At 48.9% G+C, this 22,897-nt stretch overlaps 1 protein-coding gene across 1 annotated transcript in view; it reads right to left on the bottom strand.

The window, feature by feature from the left end:
* Nucleotides 1-5,023: 5,023 nt before the first annotated feature.
* BRINP2 (BMP/retinoic acid inducible neural specific 2) overlaps nucleotides 5,024-22,897 on the bottom strand; it is a 49,257-nt gene continuing 31,383 nt past the window's right edge. Inside the window, exons 4-7 of the mRNA XM_040634596.1 lie at nucleotides 13,345-13,450; nucleotides 10,520-10,756; nucleotides 7,731-7,953; nucleotides 5,024-6,140 (exon numbers count right to left, since the gene is read on the bottom strand). Of these exons, the coding sequence (XP_040490530.1) occupies nucleotides 5,024-6,140; nucleotides 7,731-7,953; nucleotides 10,520-10,756; nucleotides 13,345-13,450 (1,683 nt within the window). The remainder of the gene's footprint in view (nucleotides 6,141-7,730; nucleotides 7,954-10,519; nucleotides 10,757-13,344; nucleotides 13,451-22,897) is intronic.

Here is a 22,897-nt window from a genome sequence, read left to right as displayed (position 1 = left end):
TGCCTAGCACTTACCAAAAGAAGGGAGGGATGGAGGATGGGAGAAAAGGAAGGAATGAGGGAAGGGAAGGAGGAGGGAAAGAAGAAAGAAATGGGATTGGGTTTTAGGGATTTGAAAGCATATATGTATTCTGGAAGTTGGGAAGGATTGGGCAAAAGTATGCAGAGAGGTGAGTGTTCAGAAAGAGAATGGAAAGAAAAATCGTAGGGAACTCTTAGGGGATGAAGCATTTGGGTTACAGCTAAGGGGATAAATCAAGAATTAAGATGACTTAAATACAAGTGCGGAGCCAACATGCAAATTCAGGTCTGTCTGACTTAATGACCTACACTGTCTCCTGTGCCACACTGCCTTTAAGGGCATAAAAGGATAGCAGTAGAAGGACCCCTCATATCTGCGTCAGAAATCCAATTCCCTTGTCCTCAGGGGAGCAAACTGGGGCTCAGAGAAGTGGCTTGACCTGCTCACAGTTACAGAGCTGGCTGGTGGCAGACGCGGAATAAAAAAACAATAAAAGGGGGTGGGTCTGTAGCCAGTCACATAACCTAAATTTTTCAGCCTCTCCCTTCCAGGCCAGGGGCCAGTTGTGTGTCTCAGTGGCTCCTGGTCTGTATTCTCCCTCTACTGCTGGACAGAGCAAGCACTCTGACTGCACAGCAGAGTGTTGCCTCATTAATAGTCTCTGCCATGGCCTTAGACCAAGGTCATATATTTGCCATAGGGACTGCACAGCCTATAGCCTTTGCATGTTGTTAGTACCCAGACATCTCTAGCCCTCACAACAAAGATGGTTTGCAGAAGTTACCGGATTTGTAATGGTATTTAAACTCTAATTGGTGGTAGAGAAAACAGCAAGCAATTGGAGGCAGGATGTTGTAATTAAAAATCATTGAGCTGATAGAGTTATCAGGAAACCAGCAAATTGATCCCTCTATCTCCAGCCTAGGTGGAAACATGTCTACTCCATGCTTACAGCTTCTCAGGGGAGAGACTTCAGCCTTTGCCTTTCAGTTGTTACAACAGCTGATTACTTTTGCTAGATCCACTCCCAGGAAAAGATGGGAGGATACTCCTACCCCTTGGAAGTCCTCTTTTCCTTCCCAGAAATGTGTCTGCCCTTCCCCACCCTCACACTCCCAAGCCCTGAAACTAGGTCCCTGTCATCTTCCAGGACCCAGCTATCATTCTCTGGCAGAAAGAGGTAGGGAAGGAAGACTGCTCTTCCTTCCCTGCTGATGGATACAACCTCGGGCAAGTTCTCTAACCTCTTCTCCCTCGTGTCAGAAGCAGGTAGACTAGATGGCCTCTAAAAACCTTCCAGCTCCAAAAATCTAATCCTTGATTTTGCCAGTGGGTTAACTTCTAAGACTTATTTCTTCCTAAGGGCATTTTAATTTTCATACAAAATATAATGGCAAAAAAAAAATCTCTCCTATGTGCAAGAGAATAGACTCACACAATGAAACCACAGGCTTTGGAGGTGATATTTTGGGGCAGGACATTATGGAGGCAATATATTCCATCTACTCATAAGCCAGCTCTGCCCGTCATGATGACTATGTTCATATTTGTGAAAAGAAGCCAAGAATTGGGTCTCAACTATTTGTGATTCCCTGTATTTGAAGAGATCTTCATTTAATTTTTTGGCCATGGATGCATGAATATGCTTGCAGAACATAGCATTATATAATTAGCAGGGGGCATTAAACGTGTTATTTAGTATTAGGGGTATTAGTCTCGAGCATTAGGACAGATTAGCATTTGATGTATTAGTTCTTTGGGGTTACAATTAAGGCTTGGATTCCTGATTGTTACATCCAATAACTGAATTGTGATTTGGCTCTTAATTCTACATTGAGTTCACCAACATCGACAGCCCGGTACTAATTAATTAATGACAATTCTTTATTTTCAACTGTGTATAAGAATAGGTTGTTCACATCTCCTGATTTATTATAGACTTTCAAGGTGACAGTTTTGACTAGGGACAGCCTTTTCACATTGTGGCGTTTCTTAGCCTGGCTTTCTGAGAAACTGTATGCTGAATCCATGGTTTCAAGCCTTTAAAAACCTCCCAAGGAATTTTGCCTTCCCATCCTTTACCCCCTATTCACCCTCTCCCTTCTCTCACTTGCTTTCCAGAAACAAAATCTTTGGTCTGTTGCTTTGACTCAAGCTCTGGTACACCAAACACCCCATCACTGTCTCAGAAGAGTCAGGGATCCACAACAGATAACAGAGGAGTAGGTCAAATAGAAACATTTCTTCTACTGTGATTAATTAATAATGTCTTTTAGGCCTTCTATCAATATGGTACTTGCATCTGGGCTCACAAGGGCACTCCTAAATATTTACCAATATGTAATAGTGCTTTTAAATGGACTTGATACACTCAGCTTTGTGGTTTCAGCCTTCGGGCTGGCAAGAAGTGGAAATCTTCATAAACTGTGTGCATATATTTCTAAATTCTTAATACGTGGCACCATCATCTTCCCAGAGCCTTCCTAAGACAAGGTGTCTGAGGTAAGAAGACACAACACCCTTTTTAAGATAAGAAGCACAACTCTGTAGGCAGGCTTTTCCCCAGTCTGGTCTGATTCACAGCCTTTGACAACTGGGGAGTCTCACCCTTACCCTGTGGCACTGGCCCCAGTAAGACCTGAGCCTCACGTACTGACCGAGTTCTCACCAGGGCAGTACCTTTATGCCACTGAAGGTGTACGCTTCCTGCACAGCGCCTTCTCGGTAGCTCTCCTCCTCATTCTGAATACTACTGTGCACGGTGCGCCTTTAATTCCCAGGCAACAGCCTGTGTCCGCCCCATCCTACAGCGTGGAGCCGTGCAGAGTGGGTGCTGAAGTCCGACTCTGGTATCTGTCTTACACCTCTCAAACCCCATCACTGCAAAGTATCAACGCCTTCCTACCCCTGGCAACCTCCTTCCCCACAACAGCACACTCCTCTGGCCTGTCAATACCCCACCGATGAAGATGACGTCTGCTGGTTCCATCTTCCACAGATGAGTGGCTTGGTATAAATTCCCCAAAGCAAGCCGTGGCTGAGTAGAAATAGACAGCCAATACCTGTGTCCACCCCTAGATTCTCTGGATTTCTACCCTAGAAGGCTCCAGGGGAATTGTGAAGAAAGAAATGCTGGAGGCTGCTTATCTCCCAAGCATTTCAGGTCCTTGTGGGTTGAAATATGGTGCCATGATTAAATCGGATGCCGAATTCTTCTCTAGGCAACAATAAACGTAGAAGGCTCTTGGGCACATAGATATGGCCATCCTTTCCATCTCCCGGTTCATTTTGTACCGGCTGAGATACAGCCCAGGTCGGGAATGGAGTACTTAGTATGTATGTGGTGACTTTCGCCTGAAGAAAATGGGGGTCCATCATGCCTCCACATTGTACTTGGAGGCTGTGGAGAATAGACAGGGAAGTGGTTCTCCAAGAGATTTGCTATGAAATGCTTCTCAGACCACCTGGGGGAGGCACTATGGTGAGAATGATGCCTTATTCTGTGTGGCGTACGTCCAACCTGCTTTTTAGGCTGCAAAAGTGGTAATCAGACAAAATGGAGAAAACCAATGCATCCTTCACAAGGTGCAGAGAGGATGGGAAACTCTCCAGACGTCCGCAGCAGCGGTGGCAAAGAGGAGCCCCCGTTAGCCGGCATTTGCTCAGCACCAAGCCTGCAGTTCCCCTTGTGAGCAGGGACTTGGACGCTACTCTCCTGATAGTGGCAAATCCTGGTTATGGGACTTGTGTTAGTTCTCATGCCTGGGAAAAGGGGCGGGGGATGGCGGGTATCCAGATAACTCTGGGAGAGTTCTGCTTCACCTCATTCTTAACAACCCCCACATACACACATGCACACACACACACAGCCAGTCAAGCCAGACCTCACTCACTTGTGAGAGCATACACTCATCAACCAGCCTCCCCCACAGCAAGAGCCACCATCCATGAATGCCCATGCATCACACATGGAGCAATTAAAACAAAACAAACAAAAAAACCCAGGCAGCCCAAGGAGCTATACCCTTTTTTCCCCCTCTTTTTCTCTCTCATTTTTCCCCTAAAAAAGGTCTTTTAAGAAAATATATTAAACCAGGTAAACTTTTACTCATATGTTCGTGTGACTGGAGCAGATTGACAAAGAAAACAATCACAAAATAAATATTTTCATTTTGTTTTGTTTTTAAAAAAGAACATTTCCCTATACATCGTCTCTTTCTAACTTGACAGAGCTGCTCTCTTGGACAGAACGGGTGTGTTGCAAGAGGAGCTCCAGCTGGACCACGAGGGGAACATGGAGCAGAGTGGGGAGGCTGAGGAAGCCAGGGGGCCGGAGGGAGGGAGGAGGGGGGGCAGAGCAAGCCTGCCTGCCTGCCCTTGCGGTCCTCTGTTGGTGTCACCTTGAGTTTCTCGGGGGATCCGGCTTGAGAAGCAGTCAGTGTCTGGGAGGGCGCAGACGAGGCAGCATACAAAAAGTAAGAGCCAACGTGGGGCATCACGAAACAACGCCATTTTTAAGAAATCGGGTTAAAAAGGATACAAAAGTGACTCCATGGAGGTGGGGGGAGGAACTGCTCCTGTTCCTACCGCTGTGGCCCCTCTTGCTTTCTTGAATGCTAAGAATCACTTTTCAGGATCTACTTTTTCATGGTTTGGCTGGTTCTTTTGCTTAATCTCTCCCTTGGCTCCTCTCCTTCAACTGCGTTCACTTGAAAGCACCGACTTTACAGATTTGAGGCTGCTGAGTTGTAGCCTCCCTGTGTGAGTGAGAGTGTGTGCGTGTGTGCGTGCACGCATGTGGTGAGTGTGTGCATGTGTGCAGTGGCGGTTCCTTTCTCTCCGGCCTGCTTCAGTCCAAGCCCTGAGGTCCCGTCCGCTGGGTGCTGCAAGTCTCAAGGGAGAGCCCTGTTGGCACTAAGGTGAGGGCTCGGATGATCTCTGCACCCCGGATTCACGGATCGCCCTGGACCACCTCCCTGCCCGGCACTGGAGCGGGCCCCCGTTAGCTACAGAGCTTGCCTGTCTCATACTCCACGGGGTTTGGCAGCTTGGAATTGAAAGCCCTCAGGGAGGACTGGATCCTGCCCACCTCATTGTTGGCCAGCTTGAGCCGATGCCGGAGCAAGCAGGAGAAAAGGTCAAGCCGGACTTTGCCGGGTGGAGAAAGCTGGTTTACCCGGTCCCTAAGCTCTATGAGCTGCAAGAGGGCGGAGTCCTGGGAACCTTGCGTGTACGGGTAGTCTAACTGGAGAATTAAGTCCCGGATGGCATCAGGGTCGAAGGGGAGGCTGTAGCCAAAGACCTGCAGGGTGTTGATTTTCATGTATCCTAAGTTCTTGGAGGGATCGGTCATCTCCAGGGGCTCGTAGTAGATTGTCTCATTGGAGCTGTCGTCCAGGGACTTGATTCGGCTCCGTAGGTAAACATGGACTGTCTCGAAGAAGGTCTTCCACCTGTTGCCCAACGTGATAGTCCAGTTCTGGCACTGGGCGGCCGCATCCACGTTAGTCCTCTCCCAGTCGGGGAAGGTGCCCTCGCTCACAGGCATGAACCAGCTCTCCGAGTGGCTGCCCCCGAACGGATTGACGTAGATGGCCATGACGGGCTCCAGCGTGCTGTTCTTGGTGAGGCAGATTTGCAGGGACAGGGCCAGCATCACGTGCACCAGCCCCGGCTTGTACTTGTTGCTCTTGAGCGTGAGCAGCATGCGCTTCCGCCAGGAGGGGTCAAACCAGCTGCCCAGGCGCATGTCGTTGCTGATGAAGATGGAGTGCACCTCGATGCGGCTGTCCCGCTTCTGCAGCAAGTACTTCAGCTCCAGGTCCTGCAGGTCTGTCTCCAGCCCCAGAAAGTTCTCCAGGGACTCGGCCACCTCGGGCCGGCACAAGCCCTGGGCCAGCACATAGCCTGGGTTGCAGCCCCCGCAGCGTGTGCTGTTGTCCGGAGCACAGTGGGCGCACGCGGGCCCTTCCCCCAGGGCACACGGGATGGGGCCCTGGCAGGAAGACTGGTCGTAGGGGCAGGTGCAGCTGTGGCTCTGTTCCAGGAAGGTGCCAGGGAAGGTGCTTTCTCCACAGTAGAGGAGGGACTGGACTCGGTTCCACCAGTAGGACAAGGACCTTTGGGAAGGGAGGTAGAAATGAATGAAGAGTCATAGGAAGCACAGTGCCGTCTCCCCTGACGGTAGGAGGAGATGGACTGATAGGCACGGAAGGTAATGAAAAAGATAAAAGCCCCAAGTTCTCTGAAGGATGGAAACCCCCTACTGCACCACTTTGGAACGACTGAGTCAGGCCCAGAGCTCAGCGTCTGCTGGATCAACACCACAAACACTCGACAGCAAGCTTGGCCTCGAAGCAGCCAGCTTCATCCCTCCCCAGTACCCCCCTTCGCTTATGCCACAGCCTACAGAAATCCCCCACAGCCTCTGCACCCAAACCCCTTCCGTAGTTTTCAGCCTTCTAGATAAGATTGTCCAACTGGCTCTCCCTCCTTCCCGCGTCCCATCAGTTTCTTTCCCACTACCCCGTCCCTGTCCTTTCTATTCCCTCTGCTCTGTCACTCTGCCACTGAGAACAGAAATCTCCTATGGCTGGCTCCCTCTTTAGATTTATATCTCCGCTCCTCTTATGTCTCCTCAAAGAGGTCTTCCCTGACACCCTTTCCAAAAGAACCACCCAGTCACTCTCTAGCAACTCTGTTCTTCTGGAATCCACAGCAAGAAGCAGGATTGGATGTGATTGTTTATTGCTCCCATGTTCACAGACGGCTTCTCTGCCGATGCCGTGAGAGCAGGGACGCTGCGTGATTCGCCAGCATATTCGCAGAAGCCAGGTAAGCACTTCAGAGTGATTTGTTGAAAAAATAAATGGGAACCCCTCTCAAGAGCCTCTGCCGGTCTGAGCTCTCCACTCCACTTCCCTTTTTACCAGCGCCTCGGTGAGAGCCGCATCTCCCTGCCCTGCACACCACTTCCATCTCTCCCACACCATCTGGCCAAGACTTCCTTCTCCAAGGGGGCTTTTGTCTCCAGCTCTCGCTTTTTACTAGACCATGCCTCTGATTGATGTTCCACAAACGTGAATTTAAGTGGCTGCCACATAGTTAGAATTTGATAGTTTCATGTTTCTGTATATTTATTAGATCTTCCCAATGAACAAATACCACCCACCCCCCCACACACACACTCACACACCGCTTAAAATGAGGATACGCAGTGTGCACTCGTTGAAAAAACGGGCACACAAAAGGGTGGGTGAGTGAGTGTCTCGGACCGCACAGCCCCGCTCTCCCGGGGCGGCGGGGCCTCCCCTTCCTTTCCTCCTGTGACTGAGAGCAGTCACTTGCTTGAAGCAACCCGATGTGTGCATTCTCACCGGATGCAGTCGGAGTGTGGGCTTCTACTCCACCCCTTTCTTGCCTAAAAAAGTGCCTTAAAATGGAAATGAGTGAGAATTGGAGTTTTATTAGAATAACATGGGAATCCACTATAATTTATATAGAAGTAAAATTAGCCTCTGTTTCCTCTCCCTCACTTCAGACGCGAGTCGTAATGAAGAAGGACACACAAGGAAGTGAAGACAGCAGGAGGATCTCAACGGCCTCCCGTGGGTCACCACTGCGGATCTCCCGCATTGGACAGAGCCCCCCGGCTTCAGCAGCTCTGGGGGAAGGTACCAGGCGCGGGCCCTGGCAGCCGGGGAGCTCACCTCTCCTTGGGCAGGCGGAAGCGAGGCTGCCGGTGGCAGCGCTTACAGAGGTTGAAGAGCCGGCGGACCATCCGATGCGTCTTCTTGAACAGCAGTTTCAGGCTGGCTCCCAGCTGCTGGTAGCGGTGCTGAAGGCTGGTGTCCATGGCCCAGAACTGGGAGATGGCCGTGGAGTTCAGGAACCTGTCGTCAGGTAGCCTTTTCAGCAGGGCCTGGAATTCCTCTGTGGGCCAAGACACAGAGCTGAGCTCGGGGGTGTCAGGCAGACCCTGGGAGGGGCAGCCCTGGCGAGTCCCTGCCTGAGGAAGGAAGCTTCCCATCTGCTTTCCCAGGTCCTTTTACATATTTCTTTTTCAACGGCTTTATTTGGAAAATAATTAACATACTATGAACTATAGTTTTAGGATTCTTTTCTCTCTTTCCTGTCCCCAGTAGGCTTCTGAATTTCAAACCAGATTTCTGTCACTGCCAGGCAGGCCAGAGGTGCTGCTTTTGCCAATGACCTTGGGATGCACCACCTTCTCCCTTTGTAACTCCTTACACATCATTCTCAACGGCCACAGGCTAGCCCTCTTCACTCACACCACGAACGCCCTGGGGAAGATGGGAAGCAGTCATGAAGGGAAGAGTGCACAGCTGGCGAATGTGGACACAGGGAGACCGAGAGCCCAGCTCAGAAAGCTTCTTAGAAAACTACCAGTCCCTGAGCCCAGCCTCTTCCGTCCACATCCTTCTCTCGGACTCTGAAACACCCTTCGTCTCTTTCAAGCTTCAGCTCTTGGCAGATTCCCACTCTTTCCTGTAGCTAATCCAGAAGCCAGATGCTCTCTGGTTCTTGGTGCCTCCCTGACCTTGGTGCCGACCTTGATGCTCTCTGAGTTCTCGGAGCTTCCTGGGCACAGCATGTGTGCTGAATTCATGATCAGATCTGCTTTTACTTGGGACCTGCAGCCACTGTCTCCTGGTGGGGGTCCAGATAGCCCTCGTTTACTCATTAGCGGTAAATAACTCATGGTGGTGAGAGCCCAATGTCATGTCCCACAGTAAGCATCACGGAACATGTCCCACCATCACAACTCCAGTGCCGCTGGGGTTGTGGGGACTGGAATATTCTCCTTAGCAACTAACTGCCATGGCTGGGACTTGAAGTGACAATGCCCAGGGCCTGGGCTCATTCTGATTTCTCAAGCACCTGATTATTCATCCCTCTCTCCCCCTTCCCCAGTGGTTGGAGAATCATACTAGTGATGACATTAACGACTAACATGTACATAGTTTTTTTTTTTTAAGAGACAGAGAGAGGCAGAGAGAGAATCTTAAGCAGGCTCCATGCCCAGTGCAGAGAGCCCGACATGGGGCTCCATTTCATGACCCTGAGGTCATGACCTGAGCCGAAATCAAGAGTCAGTTGCTTAATCACCGAGCTACCCAGGTGCCCCTCATACCTTTTTATAAAACATTTAAGCTCACAAAAGAGCACAGGAATAACAGGATAAACCCCCATGTGCCCACCACCTAGATTTAGCCATTTTGCCATATTGGCTGCAGTCTTCTGTTTTGTTTTGTTTTTGAGAAATAAGGCAAAGAGAATATATAATCGAAGGCCCTAAACTTCTCTCTTGGATGTTTGATCATTACCATATATTTCTTCACATTTTCTGCAAACATATCTATCTGTAAAAATATTTAGTATTGGCTAGTATGCTTTTAAGCATCATATAAATAGTGCTAAATACACCTTATATTTAATACATATTATTATGGTACTATTATATTGATAAAATGCGTGTATATAATACACAACCTTTTTCATTTTGTTTTGTTTCACCCAACATGTTTCTGAGCTACACCCACATAACTGTCGCCCACTTAGTGTTGAAATGAATGAATGTACCAGAGTTACTTATGCGTTAATGTTATCTACACTACCCCACATGAGCCTTCCACCCACCTGTTATGATCACTCTCCCTCTTTTACAGATGAGGAAATGGGGGTATCGTGAAGCTGTATGGCTGACGCAAGGTCATAAAACCGGTCAGTAGCAGAGTGTCTTAGTCTTTGGGGGCTGCGCTCAGAAAATGCCACACACTGACTGGCCGATAAACAACAGGAATTTATTTCTCACAGTTCAAGAAGCTGGGAGTCCAAGATCAGGACGCCAGCACAGTTAGGTTCTGGTGAAGCCCTCTTCCAGGTCTCGTAGGGCTAACCCTTCGCTGTGTCTTCACATGGCAAAGGGGAGAGGGATCTTTCTGGGGCCTCTTTTATAAGAGCACTAATCACTCATCACTTCCCAAAGGCCCCACCTCTCCGGGCATTATATTTTCAACATATGAATTTTGGGGGGCACAACATTCAAAGCATACCCAGAGCAAGGACTCAAAACCAAGTCCTGAATCTAGATCTCAAGGTAACATTGATACTGGCTATACCCGCAGCAAGCATAACCAGCATGCACTGGGTGCCTCCTGAACTAGTCTATGTGTTTCATTCATTCAACAAATATTCCTTGGGTACCTTATGTGCAGGCAAGGTCTATGCCCTCAAATATATTCACCTGAACTTACTAAGTCCTTAAAACGCATCTTTTTGGTAGGGATTCTGTCCCTTTGCATCGACAGCAAAAGATAACCACTCGAGACTTGAGGTGGTGAGACAACCTGCTAGGGGTCAGGGACACAGGAAGTGGGTGAGCCAGGATCCGCACCAAGTTCCCCATATTCTAGTCCTGCACCTCCCAGCCACTCCCCACGGACCGGGAGGAAATGTGGGCCAGCCAGCTGCTCACCTGACTCCTCAAACTGCCGGTTGTGGGTCACCCAGGAGTCCTGGATCTGCAGCAGGCTGTCCTCCACGGCCTGGATGTCCGCGTCGGGACAGTTGCATTCCGGGAAGGCGGGGCTGCACTTGCACCAGCAGTCACTCCCCCTGCAGACGAGCTCGCCCTCCGAGCTGCACGTGATGTAGCTGAGAGCGGCCGCCACAAAGCGCTCGCGCAGGTGCTCGGGCAGCAGCACCTGCAGGCCTAGGGAAAGGACGCGTCGGGGAGCTGCGGGGTGGGCCCGGTGGGGACTCGGTTGCCCACACTCAGGGCTGCAGGATTCCCAGCTGGGGTTCTGCAAACTTGTGCCTTCTGGGCCCAAGAATGGTCGGTCACCCCAGAGCCTGACCCTGTGGAGCTGGTTGGGTAAAAGGGTCACGCGGCCCCCGTGACGGGGCCGGGGGGGCGGGGTATCTGAAAATGCAGATGAGGGGCAGCGAAGCCCAAGGCTTAGCCGAACCCCTCCCATCAGCCAAATTGACAGCAGGCATATCATATGAATGGCCTTATTGGCTATGCATCAGCGTTTCTAGGATGGAAACGGGAAGATGTTTCAGATGCAAGAATAGCTTACGGCCCTCATGGGGGAGGAATCAAGGCTCTGTGGGCTTTTCACTGTTTCCGATAGCCATCCTGGTTCTGGCTTCACTGAGCTGAGCAGCCCACACCGTAAGATGTTATGCTGACCCCCCTCCCAGCCCTGATGACCAAGGACGCTGCTCTAGTTAGGAAGTGGGACAGGTGCTGCTGGTGCGTAACGTCCGGGCACCACACCAAGTACTTTGCATACGTGACCACAAGTAATGTTCTGGGCGTACTGAGGCTCATCTAGGTGAGGAAGTCTGAGCCCAGTGGCCACAGTGACCCGCCCAAGTCACAGTGCTAGTGAAGTTGGCTTGGTGTCAGACCCTGCCCCTGGTACCATCAGGTCATACCGCGTCACTGGGACTGGCTGCTTGTCTCAATACGCTTTAACTCTTAAGGAGATCTGAAAGTTAGGTGGTGGGAGGCATCCTAAGTTCAGTCAAGCCTGGGCAGGTATGGTGGCTCTCAGCTCTCTTTTCTAATTAGCTGCCTCTGATCTTGGACATAATCCACTAAATTGCTCCAAGCTTCAGTTTTCCTACCCATCTGTGGTGGATATTGGTTTACCAGTAGCAGAACATACTCCTGATTCAGCTTCAAGCCACATGGGGTGGCTGTTGGAAGCATATCGAGGGATGAATGAAGGACAGGCAAGCCTTCAGAGGCAGCCTGGGCCAGGTTCGAGGTCAGACCTGCAAGAGGCTCGCCCAGGAGGGACATTGTGAGAGACTGTGCCGGGAGGGTGAGAGACAGAAGAACTGGATGTGACGAGCAGCCCTCTCCTCAAACATCTGCCAGCGCTTCACTGTCACGCCCTTGACCTTGTTCTTGGCGGGAAATCAGAGAGCCCAAAGTATGGATCCTTGTCTCAACAGACCTCAAAACAGAACTTAGAACTACAGCAGCAGTGGATGTCCGTTGTTCTTGTTAGAGACCCGCCTCCTATTCTGAACTGCCCCTAAATTCTCCTTTCTTGATGCTGTGCCCACAGCTGGCACTTGAGCAGCCCACCCCACACGCCCTGTCCACAGGCTCGCTTTCAGCACACGCCCTTCCAAGTCCTTTCTCTTCACCTCCCCCACTCCCGCCCTCCTCCTCACCATAACATTTCCCATTGCTATAAAATAAGTGCCCCGAGCAATGTCTGCATGAGTGATGGGCTATAAAATTAAATGGCATAAACTATTCCAAATGAACCACCAGACATTCCGAACTTCACTCATCGCTAATTTCCAGACACAAACCCAGCCCATCGAGGGACACAGGAGAAGAGGGATGCTAATTGCATGAGGTGGCTCTAAAGAAAGGAGTCTTTTACTCCTTTATTATACATTCCTTGATTCCAAAAGTGCTGATGGGCTGCATCTGGCTCAGGTTGCCTGGAATTTGTAATCGTAGATCCTGGGTGAGGGCTATTGATTTTATAATACCAAGACAATAATATCTTAAACAGAGTCCAATTCGGTTAGGCCTTAAGAAAAATGAACTTTTCCCATTGCCAAACAGCTCTGTCTGAATCAGTTCGCATAGCCCTGCTCAGGATGCTTGGGGGACAGGCAGCAGGAGCCTCCCCTTAACCTTCCAGCCTCCAGGCCTTGTGCCACCCCCTATCTTTTTGCTTTCCTGTTTGCAAGCCTGTTTTGTCCAGTTCTGTCTCCAGTGGGGGGCTCCCGTTCCTCTCAAACTGTTCTCCTGGCTTTGATCTCCCATGGGAGATGACAGACTAATCACAGAAAAGTGGGGACCACTCTCAGGGTAGCCAAAGACCCCACAGTTGGCTCTCAGCTGAGCTAGAGGTGGTGGCTCCATGACCACCCTGCAAAGGCTAGCTGTTCCCCAGTGAGTCCTTAGGACACAGCAGAGGAGTCTTTGGGCAACAAAGGTGATCATCAAACTAGGCCAAGGTATAGATGTGGTATTGCTATAGGATAGTGACAGGAGTCTTGGGGAGGACTACCACATGGGAGGATGTGGGTGTTGAGTGGTATGAACAATGGTCTTGGGAGCAGGATAAACCATGTCAGAAATTCTCCCAAAAGAATGAAGGAAAGTTGCTCCATACAGGTCCCAGAACTCCTGGTGGTTCTGGTCTTCGGAAGGGTTTAGCCAAACAAGGCACCCAGGACTTCTTCCTATTCCTCGGTGATCCAAGCTTTTCAGCAGGTGTGAAAAGTACCGACAACCCATCCCATCACAGGACGGCTTACCGAGTAACTGCACTTTGTTCTCCGGACTCTGTACCAGGACAGAGCTGACCGAGTCCAGGTTGTCGTAGTTGCTGCAGCCCAGAGGGCCGGTCCTGGTCTCCGTGACCTGAAGAAGGAAGGCACAGTGTGCATTTAGATACCAAGTGGATACCATCCCTATGCACTTCCCTCTCTAGACGTCCGTGTCCTGGCCCTGGTGCCTAAGAGAGCATGTGTTTCCCTTCGCGGGGGGCATGAGGCCACCTTCCTTCCTTGCTCTAACACAGTGAGCATCGGTGGGGGAAGGCGGCCAGTGGCCGGTTGTACACAGGCGAGGCTTTCCGAGGGAGCTGAAGGGAATTTGCCTCTGGGAAGAGAAAATTCAACGTAGGCAGAGGAAGCTGGACCTCTAAGCCTGAGTCCCCCCTTTTCCACCCCCAGAGGGAGACAGGAGGCCAGATGTGGACGCTGTCAGCCGGCTGGCGAGCCCAGCTGCATCCACTCGACGTGGTGCTCGCAGGCTTTAGGGATCCCGAAGATGAAAAGCACTAGAGAAATATGAGTTATGAGTATTATTATTAGTATTAAACATTTAAGTCCCACCTCGGCACTGAGACGTCCTTAGAGAAAATCAGCCATGGGCTTACTGCATATTTTAATAAGTATATTAAATATACATAAACTCTTATAGCCATGTAATATTCCAAAACACCACAGAATCATTTTAAAATATTATAAAGTTGGCCTATCCGTTTTTCCCTGATGTTTTTAAAGTATAAGATGAAAAATGGGGTGCTTTAAATGCACTGAAATAATTCCCTAATAAGAATGATGGGGACCTGCGGCCTTTCTTCTCAGGATCTCCGAAAGCTTTGCCAACAATCAATCAACCAATCAACGAGTATTTATTGAGCAGCCACTGTTCAATTCCACACAATTCATCAAACATTCGTAGAGCGCCTTTCCTGGAGTTCTTCAAGGAGTCGGCCCTGATACCTCTGACCTTCTCTCCTGGCTCCAGGCACCTGTGCTCTGCAGCAGGCATGAAAGTAGCAGTTTTCCAACCTTTTCCGTAAGGATGAGGTTCAAGTCTGGGTCCTCCACACACTAAAGGCTCCACGGGGCTGGGCTCATATTTATTTTGTTCACCGTGTCGTCAACAACAATGAACGCAGCACCTAGCACATAGTAGATACTCAATCACTTAGAGCACGCGTAATATGTTCCAGGCTTCGGGGGGTGGAGAGGTGAGCAGAGAGATGCCCAAGTTACGTGCCGCGTCCTCCAGGAAATTACACCCCGTGGGGGAGGCAGGTGCACATGCAACTGGCGGAGACGCATCCAAGTGGAGCAGAAGCCACGTGTCCGAGCGCACTGCGGAAAACAGAGCTCCAAGCAAAGGGAACACGAGGGAGGCAGCCGCAGACGAGACTCAACTGAGCTGGTCCTTAGAGATAAGAAGTCTTATTGAATCACTATATTGTACACCTGGAAGTAATATAACACTCTATGTTAACCACTGGAATTAAAATAAAATAAAAAGTCAAATGAAATAAATGATAATAAAGAGAAGAAGAGAAGGGAAGGAAAGGACTCTGAGCACAAGGAGAAGGGCCAGCGTGAGCTACAACACACAGGCTCAAACGTGTGTGGTGAAAATGTCCAGCACCCTGCAGGTTACCGGGGGAAGCCACCAGGTGAAGAGCAAAGTAGAAATGACATTTTTAAAGAGAATTTAGTATTTTTAGTCTTTAAAAATACTCACAGAACAGAGTAATTAAATGAAGTATGATTTGATACTGACTAGAAATACGGTAGGGAGAGACGGGAGAGCTCCTCATGACTTAAAGTAGGCTGAGAAGGCTTCGTGGAGGAGGTGAGGCATGAACGATGAATACGAATGGAAGAGAAGGAGGAGAGCATTAGGAGAAAAAGAGGTGATTACAGACAAAGACCAAGGCGCAGCCATAGCCACAGTGCACGAAAAGCAGCCAAACCCAGCCCGAATAAAGAATGGGACCAAGAGCATGACAGGGGCAGGAACAATCTTTCTACAGTTGCAAGTTCATCCTCCAACGTCATTCCATTTAACCTTCACAGAAACTCTGAGACAAGTCTCACTACTATCACTCTCCAAAGAAGGAAACCAAGGTTCACAGAGTTACAGTGCCCGAGGCCACAGAGCTGTGAGGAGCTAAAACAGGGTCTTAATGCTTGAATCCTCGGTCTCGTCAGTGTTCCTCCTGTCTCCTGTGAGGGTGCGTCAAAGGACCGCAGAAAATAAAGTTAGTTAAACCCCTCTGGATGACATCACTTCTAAAAACAAGTATAAACAGAGCAGTTCATCGAAAACAGTTCAGTGATCTGCCCTCTGTTCAGAATGTGAACACTGGGCAAAACAAAGTGTATAGACTCGAGACCACAGTATCCTAATATTACAGATGAGGAGACCTTGGCCAGATAGGTGACATGACTTATTCAAGGCCACACATCTAGTTACCTGCAGGGCTAGGATTCATTCAACTCATTCATACATTCTTTCACTCTCTCGTTTATTCATTTTACAACTGTGCAAGAAGCATCACCGTCAGTAAGGCACAGTCACCGCCATCAGGAGTTTACAGACAAGTAGAAACATGTTTCTATAATCCCCGCATTCGGGCTGTTACACACAGGCCTGCCTCCCTCCACAGGTGGGCACTACGTGCTGAACAATGGCTCTGTATTGAGTGAGTGGGTGACGGGCTAGCGGTCACACTGCAGTGAGAAGGCAGGGCCAGGCTTCCTTCAAGGTGAAGTCTTCATCTCTCTGGTGCAAAAGTGCCTGTAAGAGGAGCCATGGCCAAGGACTAGCGCAGCTCTTCTGGAGTGGGATGGACTGAAGGGCAGTGTGGAATGGTGGGTGAGATGGTGGGTGGGTGTGGTATTTAGGACACTTGCCTTTCCCCGCCTCCAGGTAAGCTGGCCACCACACTGTCACTGAGTTCTGCACTGGTTTTCCATCCACCCACCCTGGACTCGGTTGCTCACCAGCATCGGGTCCAGGCAGGAGGGAGCTACGTGCCTTATGGAGGAGTAGCATGACCCGCCAAGGAGGAGAACAGGGAACAGCCACTCCCCTCTCCTTTCTGCCCCCACAATCCCTACCTACATACCACCAATCCATCTGCTTCCCCACCACCAGCGCCATCTTATGCAGCATTCCAGGCTGGCTCTGATGCTGTTTTCTGACCTTGACTTTGCTATTCCCAAAGGTCAGTTCCACAAGGGGACAATCAATTAGGTAAGTCATGGAGAGGATGTGGGTAGCTTCCCTTTGTTAATTGTGGCATGAGGACAGGAACGAGGAAGAGACAAAGACTATGATCCCCATGCTTATTTCTGTAGAGGGAAGGAGCCAAGCCAGATCTCCGAGAATGAGGAAGGCTCACTCAGATACGCCAGATCCCAAAGTCAGGGCTCTCTCCGCTGCCGTTCTGCTTTGAGCCACCTCTGTCCTTCTTAGGGATATAAGGAGATGAGAAGAAAAACAGGACCTGGAGAAGGTCCTCTTACAGATATTGCCTGGGCACTGGCTTGATAAGCAGGATGCCTGAAGGCCCCTTCCCCCAAGTAATGAGAGTCCCAGAGTCTCTGGAGGGTGAGTCGAGAGAACCCTGTGCTTTCTCAGTAGCAGAGGCAGACAGCTTTGGCAGATTACAAAAAGGGCCCATAGAGGTAATGGAAAGTGCCGTTCACTCAGGCGCACACATTCAAAGAGCATCTCAGATAAGCTTTCAGAAAGGGAAAATAATTGTGTGCTAATTGGTCTGTTGACAGAGACCGTCCTGCCTTCAGAAAGCCCTGATGGATCTCAGGTTCATTAGCACATCCAATTTTCCATAAATACTAGATCGTGCAAACCGTCCTTCCAGCGAGCCCGCTCTCCTCCCCTTGCCCTTCACTCCCCCACTGCTCTCATCCTACCTAGGGAGACACCTGCGAAGCTGAGAGTGACTAAAATGGGCTTCTCACTGTGAGCGACGGGGCCAGGCAGGGCGAGCACAGCGGATGGTGTGTGTGCTTGAAAGAGCTGCAAATTGAATCCCGGGCTGCTGCGCTGAGGAATTCAGACAAGCCTTTTTAAGGATGCTTTGTGAGAACCGCTCCTTTTTGCCATCCTGGGGCCCACCTCAAGTTATACGTGGGCTCTTTTCAGTAAGCTCTGGAACATATCGAACCAAGTCCTTCCCCCACCTTTGATTAAGTAGAGGGTAAGCTGCCGCTGAGAAACAGGCCCCTCTGCTAACAGCTCTGACCCCTTCCCAGGGCTCGTGGATGAGAGGTACCATATATATATTCAGCCCTTCACAGTTTGCAAAGTGTTTTCATGTGAACTATGTCACTGGGTGTCACCCCAACCCCATGGCAGAGACCCGGGTGTATTCACAATATTTATCAGCAGGTAAGACTGCAATGTGCGGACTAACCAGAACAGGTACCAGCGGTGGTACAAAAGCAGCGTTCTGGAGGCTTCCTGAGCTCCATTCACCCTTTGATTACTATCAAGGGGAGATCTGGGGGTTCCAGGGGAGGGATAAAGGCAGTTAAGGTGGCACCCAAGTGTTAGAGCGAAAACTGTTTACCAGCTGTCATGGAAGTGGTTTAATATTCTAATAATTGGCATAGCCATATCAGCTGAATGTAAGCCCTGGCTACAAGTGAGCCAAATCATTGGTGACTCCATATGCTGGAGTTCATGGACTTCTCAAGGTCATAGAAATGGTGAGCACCAAGGCCGAAACTCAATTCCAAGTCTTCTCACTCGAGCAAGTTTGTTTCCCTCTAAGCCGGGCAACCTGCCTTCACCTATCAAGCATTTTATTGAGTGTCTCAGTATATGCCAGCCACCACGAAGGGACCCGGAACCGCGTGCACGCTGCAGCGTCCCTCCTGCTCTAAGCTCTCCTGCCACACCTGTGGGCATGGGGAGGTGGCACTGGGGATGTCAACAGCTTCAGTGTAACGTGACAAATCCTGTAATGGAGCTGTGTACTGATCAGGGCCAACCTTGCAACCGAGTGGGATGTTCAGCAGGGTCCCAGAGGAATGTGTCAGATAAACAAAAGGGGCCAGAATGCCTCCCTCTCCATGTTGGTGAAAACAAGTGGTTAACAAGGGGTAGAAAGTAAGAGCACACCTGCTTAGAGAAATAAGAGGCAGATATTCTGGAGGATTTTTCCTTCACCAAGGCTGAGCAAGTGAGCAGGACCCCTCATGCCACCCACCTCGATCCAGAGTCATGACGATGCTGGAAGCCAGCTCTACTGTTATTGCAAAGGCATGTTCAGTAGAGGCAAGTGCGTGGCAGGGGCTGCAGCACCAACGAGGGAGTGTTAGCTAGCAGAGATGCATCCAGCCTACTGGCCCCTGCTCTATGGATCTGGAAAAGTATGTTAGAGCAAAGAAATGGCTCTGGTGAAACACTTTACAGTCAGGACAGAATGGACGGGTCAACCCTATCAGTTGAGCAGAGTGGTGGGATAGGGCGCCAAGACCTCCCTTTGGTCCTTGGTTAGCAGTGTGTTCTTGGACAGGTATGTGGTTCTCCAGACCTCGCTAGGCTATGTGAGGATGAGGACCTAGAGGAATGGTATTAGGAGAAAACACTATATGATCCTTGTTTTCTGAATTGCATCCCATTGGGAGAGCAAATTGCACTCCTCAAGAGAGAAAATCCAGGCTGATCAATCCCATGGAGGATGAATTATCATCTCACATTCCATGTGTGATTGGAGGAATTCCGAAAGGAGTCTTCCAAGGATGGTGGCCCCACTTTTGCAGAGACGGGCAGTGGCTCTAGTTCTGGAAAGTGCATCCATTTTGGGTGCCTTCCCATCTCTCACTCTACCACTTGCAGCTTTGCCAAAGAGATGAGTCCAGTAAGCCTTATTTGAGACTATGTATTAGACTCTTTGCATTAGACTAAAGTGGACCTCGAACCAGATTTTTTCCTCCAGGGAATTTAGAGCTGTGATACTGAGAGAAAAAATTTAAAGGGTGATGGTGGACATCCTTAAAATTCAGAATAAATAACTATCAAGCAATTATTATGTGCCAGGAATGGAGACTACAGCAATGAAAAAGAGTGGTCCCTGCCCTGATGGCACTGGCTAAGAGCAAACAGAGAGATAGTGTTCAGTGTGGGCCAGAGTCAGCTCCAGAGCAAGGCATAGCTAAATGTAAGCTGGAGTCATTGGTGTACAGAAAAGTCTAGAATAAACAAAGGAAAGAACTTGGACAAGAGAAGCTGGAAGATGAAGCAGATGAAGAAAACAGATGGCATGTGTTCCAACAAGAAACAGAGACTGTAACCTGGGCGTCTCACCGTCCTTTTACAAGACCCATGTGTCTGGAAGGCATTTAGTGTCTTATCCTTGGAAATCTCTGATAGTCTTCCCGACAGTCCTCTTGATAAACCACCTTTATGCTCAAGTAATCTTGAAGAGCTTTGTTTCTTTCAGCTAAGCATGCCCCTTGTACACACCCTTCTACATACACTGAGAAGAAACTAACCTATGTGGAAAACAGGGTCAGTGACTCATTCAGTCAGTCAGTCAGTCTACAAACCTTTACTCGTTACCCATATGTGGCATGCTCTGTACTCTCACTGGGAACCAAAGATGAATAAGACCCAGTCCCTCCCACAAGGACCTCAGAGTCTCAGAGGTCATCATGTTAGCTAGCAGTTATAGTTCAAATGATGAGCCCTATAAAAGAGGCACATGCTTGAGACATGGAAGAAGGGCATTTAACTACCTTGGGAGTCAGAAAAAGCTTGACAAAGGAGTAACCTTTTTGACATGAGCCAAGAAGGGTGAGGAAAGACACTTAGGTAAACAGACAAGCAAAACCAACAGCAGGTACCAGAGATGTGAGTATATTTGAATAAGGATAACTCGTTAAATAGGACTGGGTTACATGATAGAAATGGTAAGTGAAGGGCTGAGGTGGAAAATAGGTGGAAAAGAGACAAAAGAACAGTAGCAATGGATCTTCAATGGCCTTATGGTTTTGTTAAGAAGAGGAATTATTCTTTTTCAAGCTCCAATTGTGCTGTGGCTCCTGCATTCTATATTTTCTTATTTGATCCTCACAGAAATCCATCAAGGTAAAAAATATTCTAATCATTCAACAGTTTTAAGGGTGAGAAAACCAAAGCTCAGAGTAGTTTGGTAAGTTGCTCCTAGCCCGCCATGAGCAGTGGCACAGCAAAGACTCTTGGGTGCGATCCTACGTTCTTTCCATTGCATCACACTGCCACCATGGCTGGGGTGCAGTGGTTTAAGCAGGGGGATGGTACATGATGATCTGCATTTATGCAAGCAGCAGAGAGCGTGAATCAGGGAGAAGAGCTAGTTTAAAAGGTAATGCAAGAATATCAGGCAAGCGTTGATCAGCTCCTGAATTAAGGGGATGGCAGGCGCATGAGGAGGCAGCAAAGGGCAAGTTGAAAATATATCCAATGCAGTGATTATAATGATGGACCATGGAGTCTAAGTTAGGCAAACAGGCAAATGAGGCCATGATAGAAAGTGAAAAGTTGGTCGGGTCAAAGGATAGGAGGAACATTAATGGGAACTTTGAGTTGCTGATCCAGACCTACCTTTCATTTCTAGACAAGATCAATTCTTCTCCACCTTCCACACAGCCCACTCACTACAGGACTGAAGGGGAAAGGGGCTTCCCCAGAGTTCTAGCTTCTTGGTCAAACCCAGTCTATGCTACTAATAGTCTTCTTTCACCATTTAAAGCTGCCTAGGAGACCAGCCTCCCAAATGTACCCTAAGTCCCTGTTAACTTCAGTCATTGTCCTGTCTCAGACTCTCACTCCAGACACTGTACATCCCCTGATCTGACCTCTTCTCTTCAGGTAACTTCCATCTTGCTCTCTCAGTCTCATTATCAGTCTTCTATAGATCTATTGATCTATAGAGATCTATAGAAGAGATCTATTGATCTCTTCTCAAGAGTCTGCTTCATCCTTTTGCATTAGCCACAGCCCAGCAGGTGCTGAAGACAGGGATTTCCTTGCAGTCCTCTCTAGTGGTGGCCACTGCTTTTGCAGACCTCACACTGCTGGGCAAGGGAGCCAGGGGGGTCTGCCACTGTGCTATCCTGAACACTGTTCCTCCTTCCTCTCGAGCCATCTCTGCCTCCTTTGAAGCCAGAACCATCAGGACTCTATCACCCATGATCCCTCCGTGTTGTCTGTTTTTCTTGTTAGTCCCCTTGACATGTTCAGGTTTTCCAGTATTAAGCTTGCTTACCACTGTCTTTGTATCATTCCTGTTGACCTCAGCATCCATAGAAAACCCTTTAGTTCTCAGTTCTCCAGCCTTCTCACCTCCTCCTAATCTTGGCCTCCAGCCCCATCTTAGCCATCCACACTCATGGCCATGTCCAGAACCCTTTTTTTCTTTTCTTTTGTTTTTTCTAATAGCACTCTCACTCTAATCTTAATATTAAACATCACACACTTGCACTTCCTCTTCTAGCTTCTAGAAGAGGTCTCTTCCCTCTAATGAGTCATCAAACCTACTTCCAATCTTTTGACCTAACCAACTTTCCAACTTTTTACCTTCTACCATCATCCCTTAATGGTCTCAAATCCCTTGGTTCATCACTATAATCACTGCTTTGTGTATACTCTCAATTTTCCTGCTTCTTCTTTCTTTCATCTTGTACACAGAAACACACACACACACACACTTCTTTGTTCAATCCAATTCTCCACCTACTCCATGCCTGCCTGTACTTGAAGTGCCAAATGCAGCTGATAAAACTCACAGCTATGCTGACTGGTCCCACATTATAATTATGACCATGGGTCTCAAATGGGCCCTAAAGGCTGCCCAACAAGCATTTATCTAGTAGTTGAAACACCTAACTCCTACCTTCTGAAACCATTTCCTACCTTCTTTTCTCAACAATTCCTTCTCCTTCCTTTTAGCCAAGGACTCCAAGGCTTGTGCCAACAAGGAACTGGATCCATCAGATGAGGAAATCCGCGCCTCCCATCACGTCTACATCCTACTGCATGGTGTCCTGTGCACCTGAATGCCTCCTGCTACAAAGGATGGAATGTTTATGCTCCTATGTAAGACCCACCCCTCCATGGAACATCAGCCTCTCCCACCTACCCAATTGCTCTTGCAATTGCCTCCTGTCACTCCTGCATCATCATTTTCTCCTTTTCTCCTGAATCATTTCAATCAATATGCCAAGATTCGAATAGCTCCCATCTTGAAAACAAAATCTCCGTGTCTCTTGACCTTCCACCACTCTTCAGCTATCACCCATTTTTTCTGTTTGCCTTTACAGCAAAACCCTTAAAGAATTGTCTCTACTCTTCTGATTCCTCACTTTGCTTTCTCTCTTGAACCTGCTATACTCAGCCTTTTGTCCCTGTCATGTCACTGAAACCACTCTTATCTAGGTTGCTCGTACCTCCAAATTGCCAGATTGAAGGTCCATTCTCTGGTCAACAGCACCTAACACAGTCGTCTGCTCCTTCTTTTGTGAAACATTTGCT

This window comes from Ursus maritimus, unplaced genomic scaffold (genome assembly GCF_017311325.1).
Source record: "Ursus maritimus isolate PB19 unplaced genomic scaffold, ASM1731132v1 scaffold_2, whole genome shotgun sequence".
Taxonomy (NCBI): domain Eukaryota; kingdom Metazoa; phylum Chordata; class Mammalia; order Carnivora; family Ursidae; genus Ursus; species Ursus maritimus.
The sequence above is the reverse complement of the archived record's forward strand: the minus strand, read 5'-3'. Positions and strand labels throughout refer to the sequence as shown.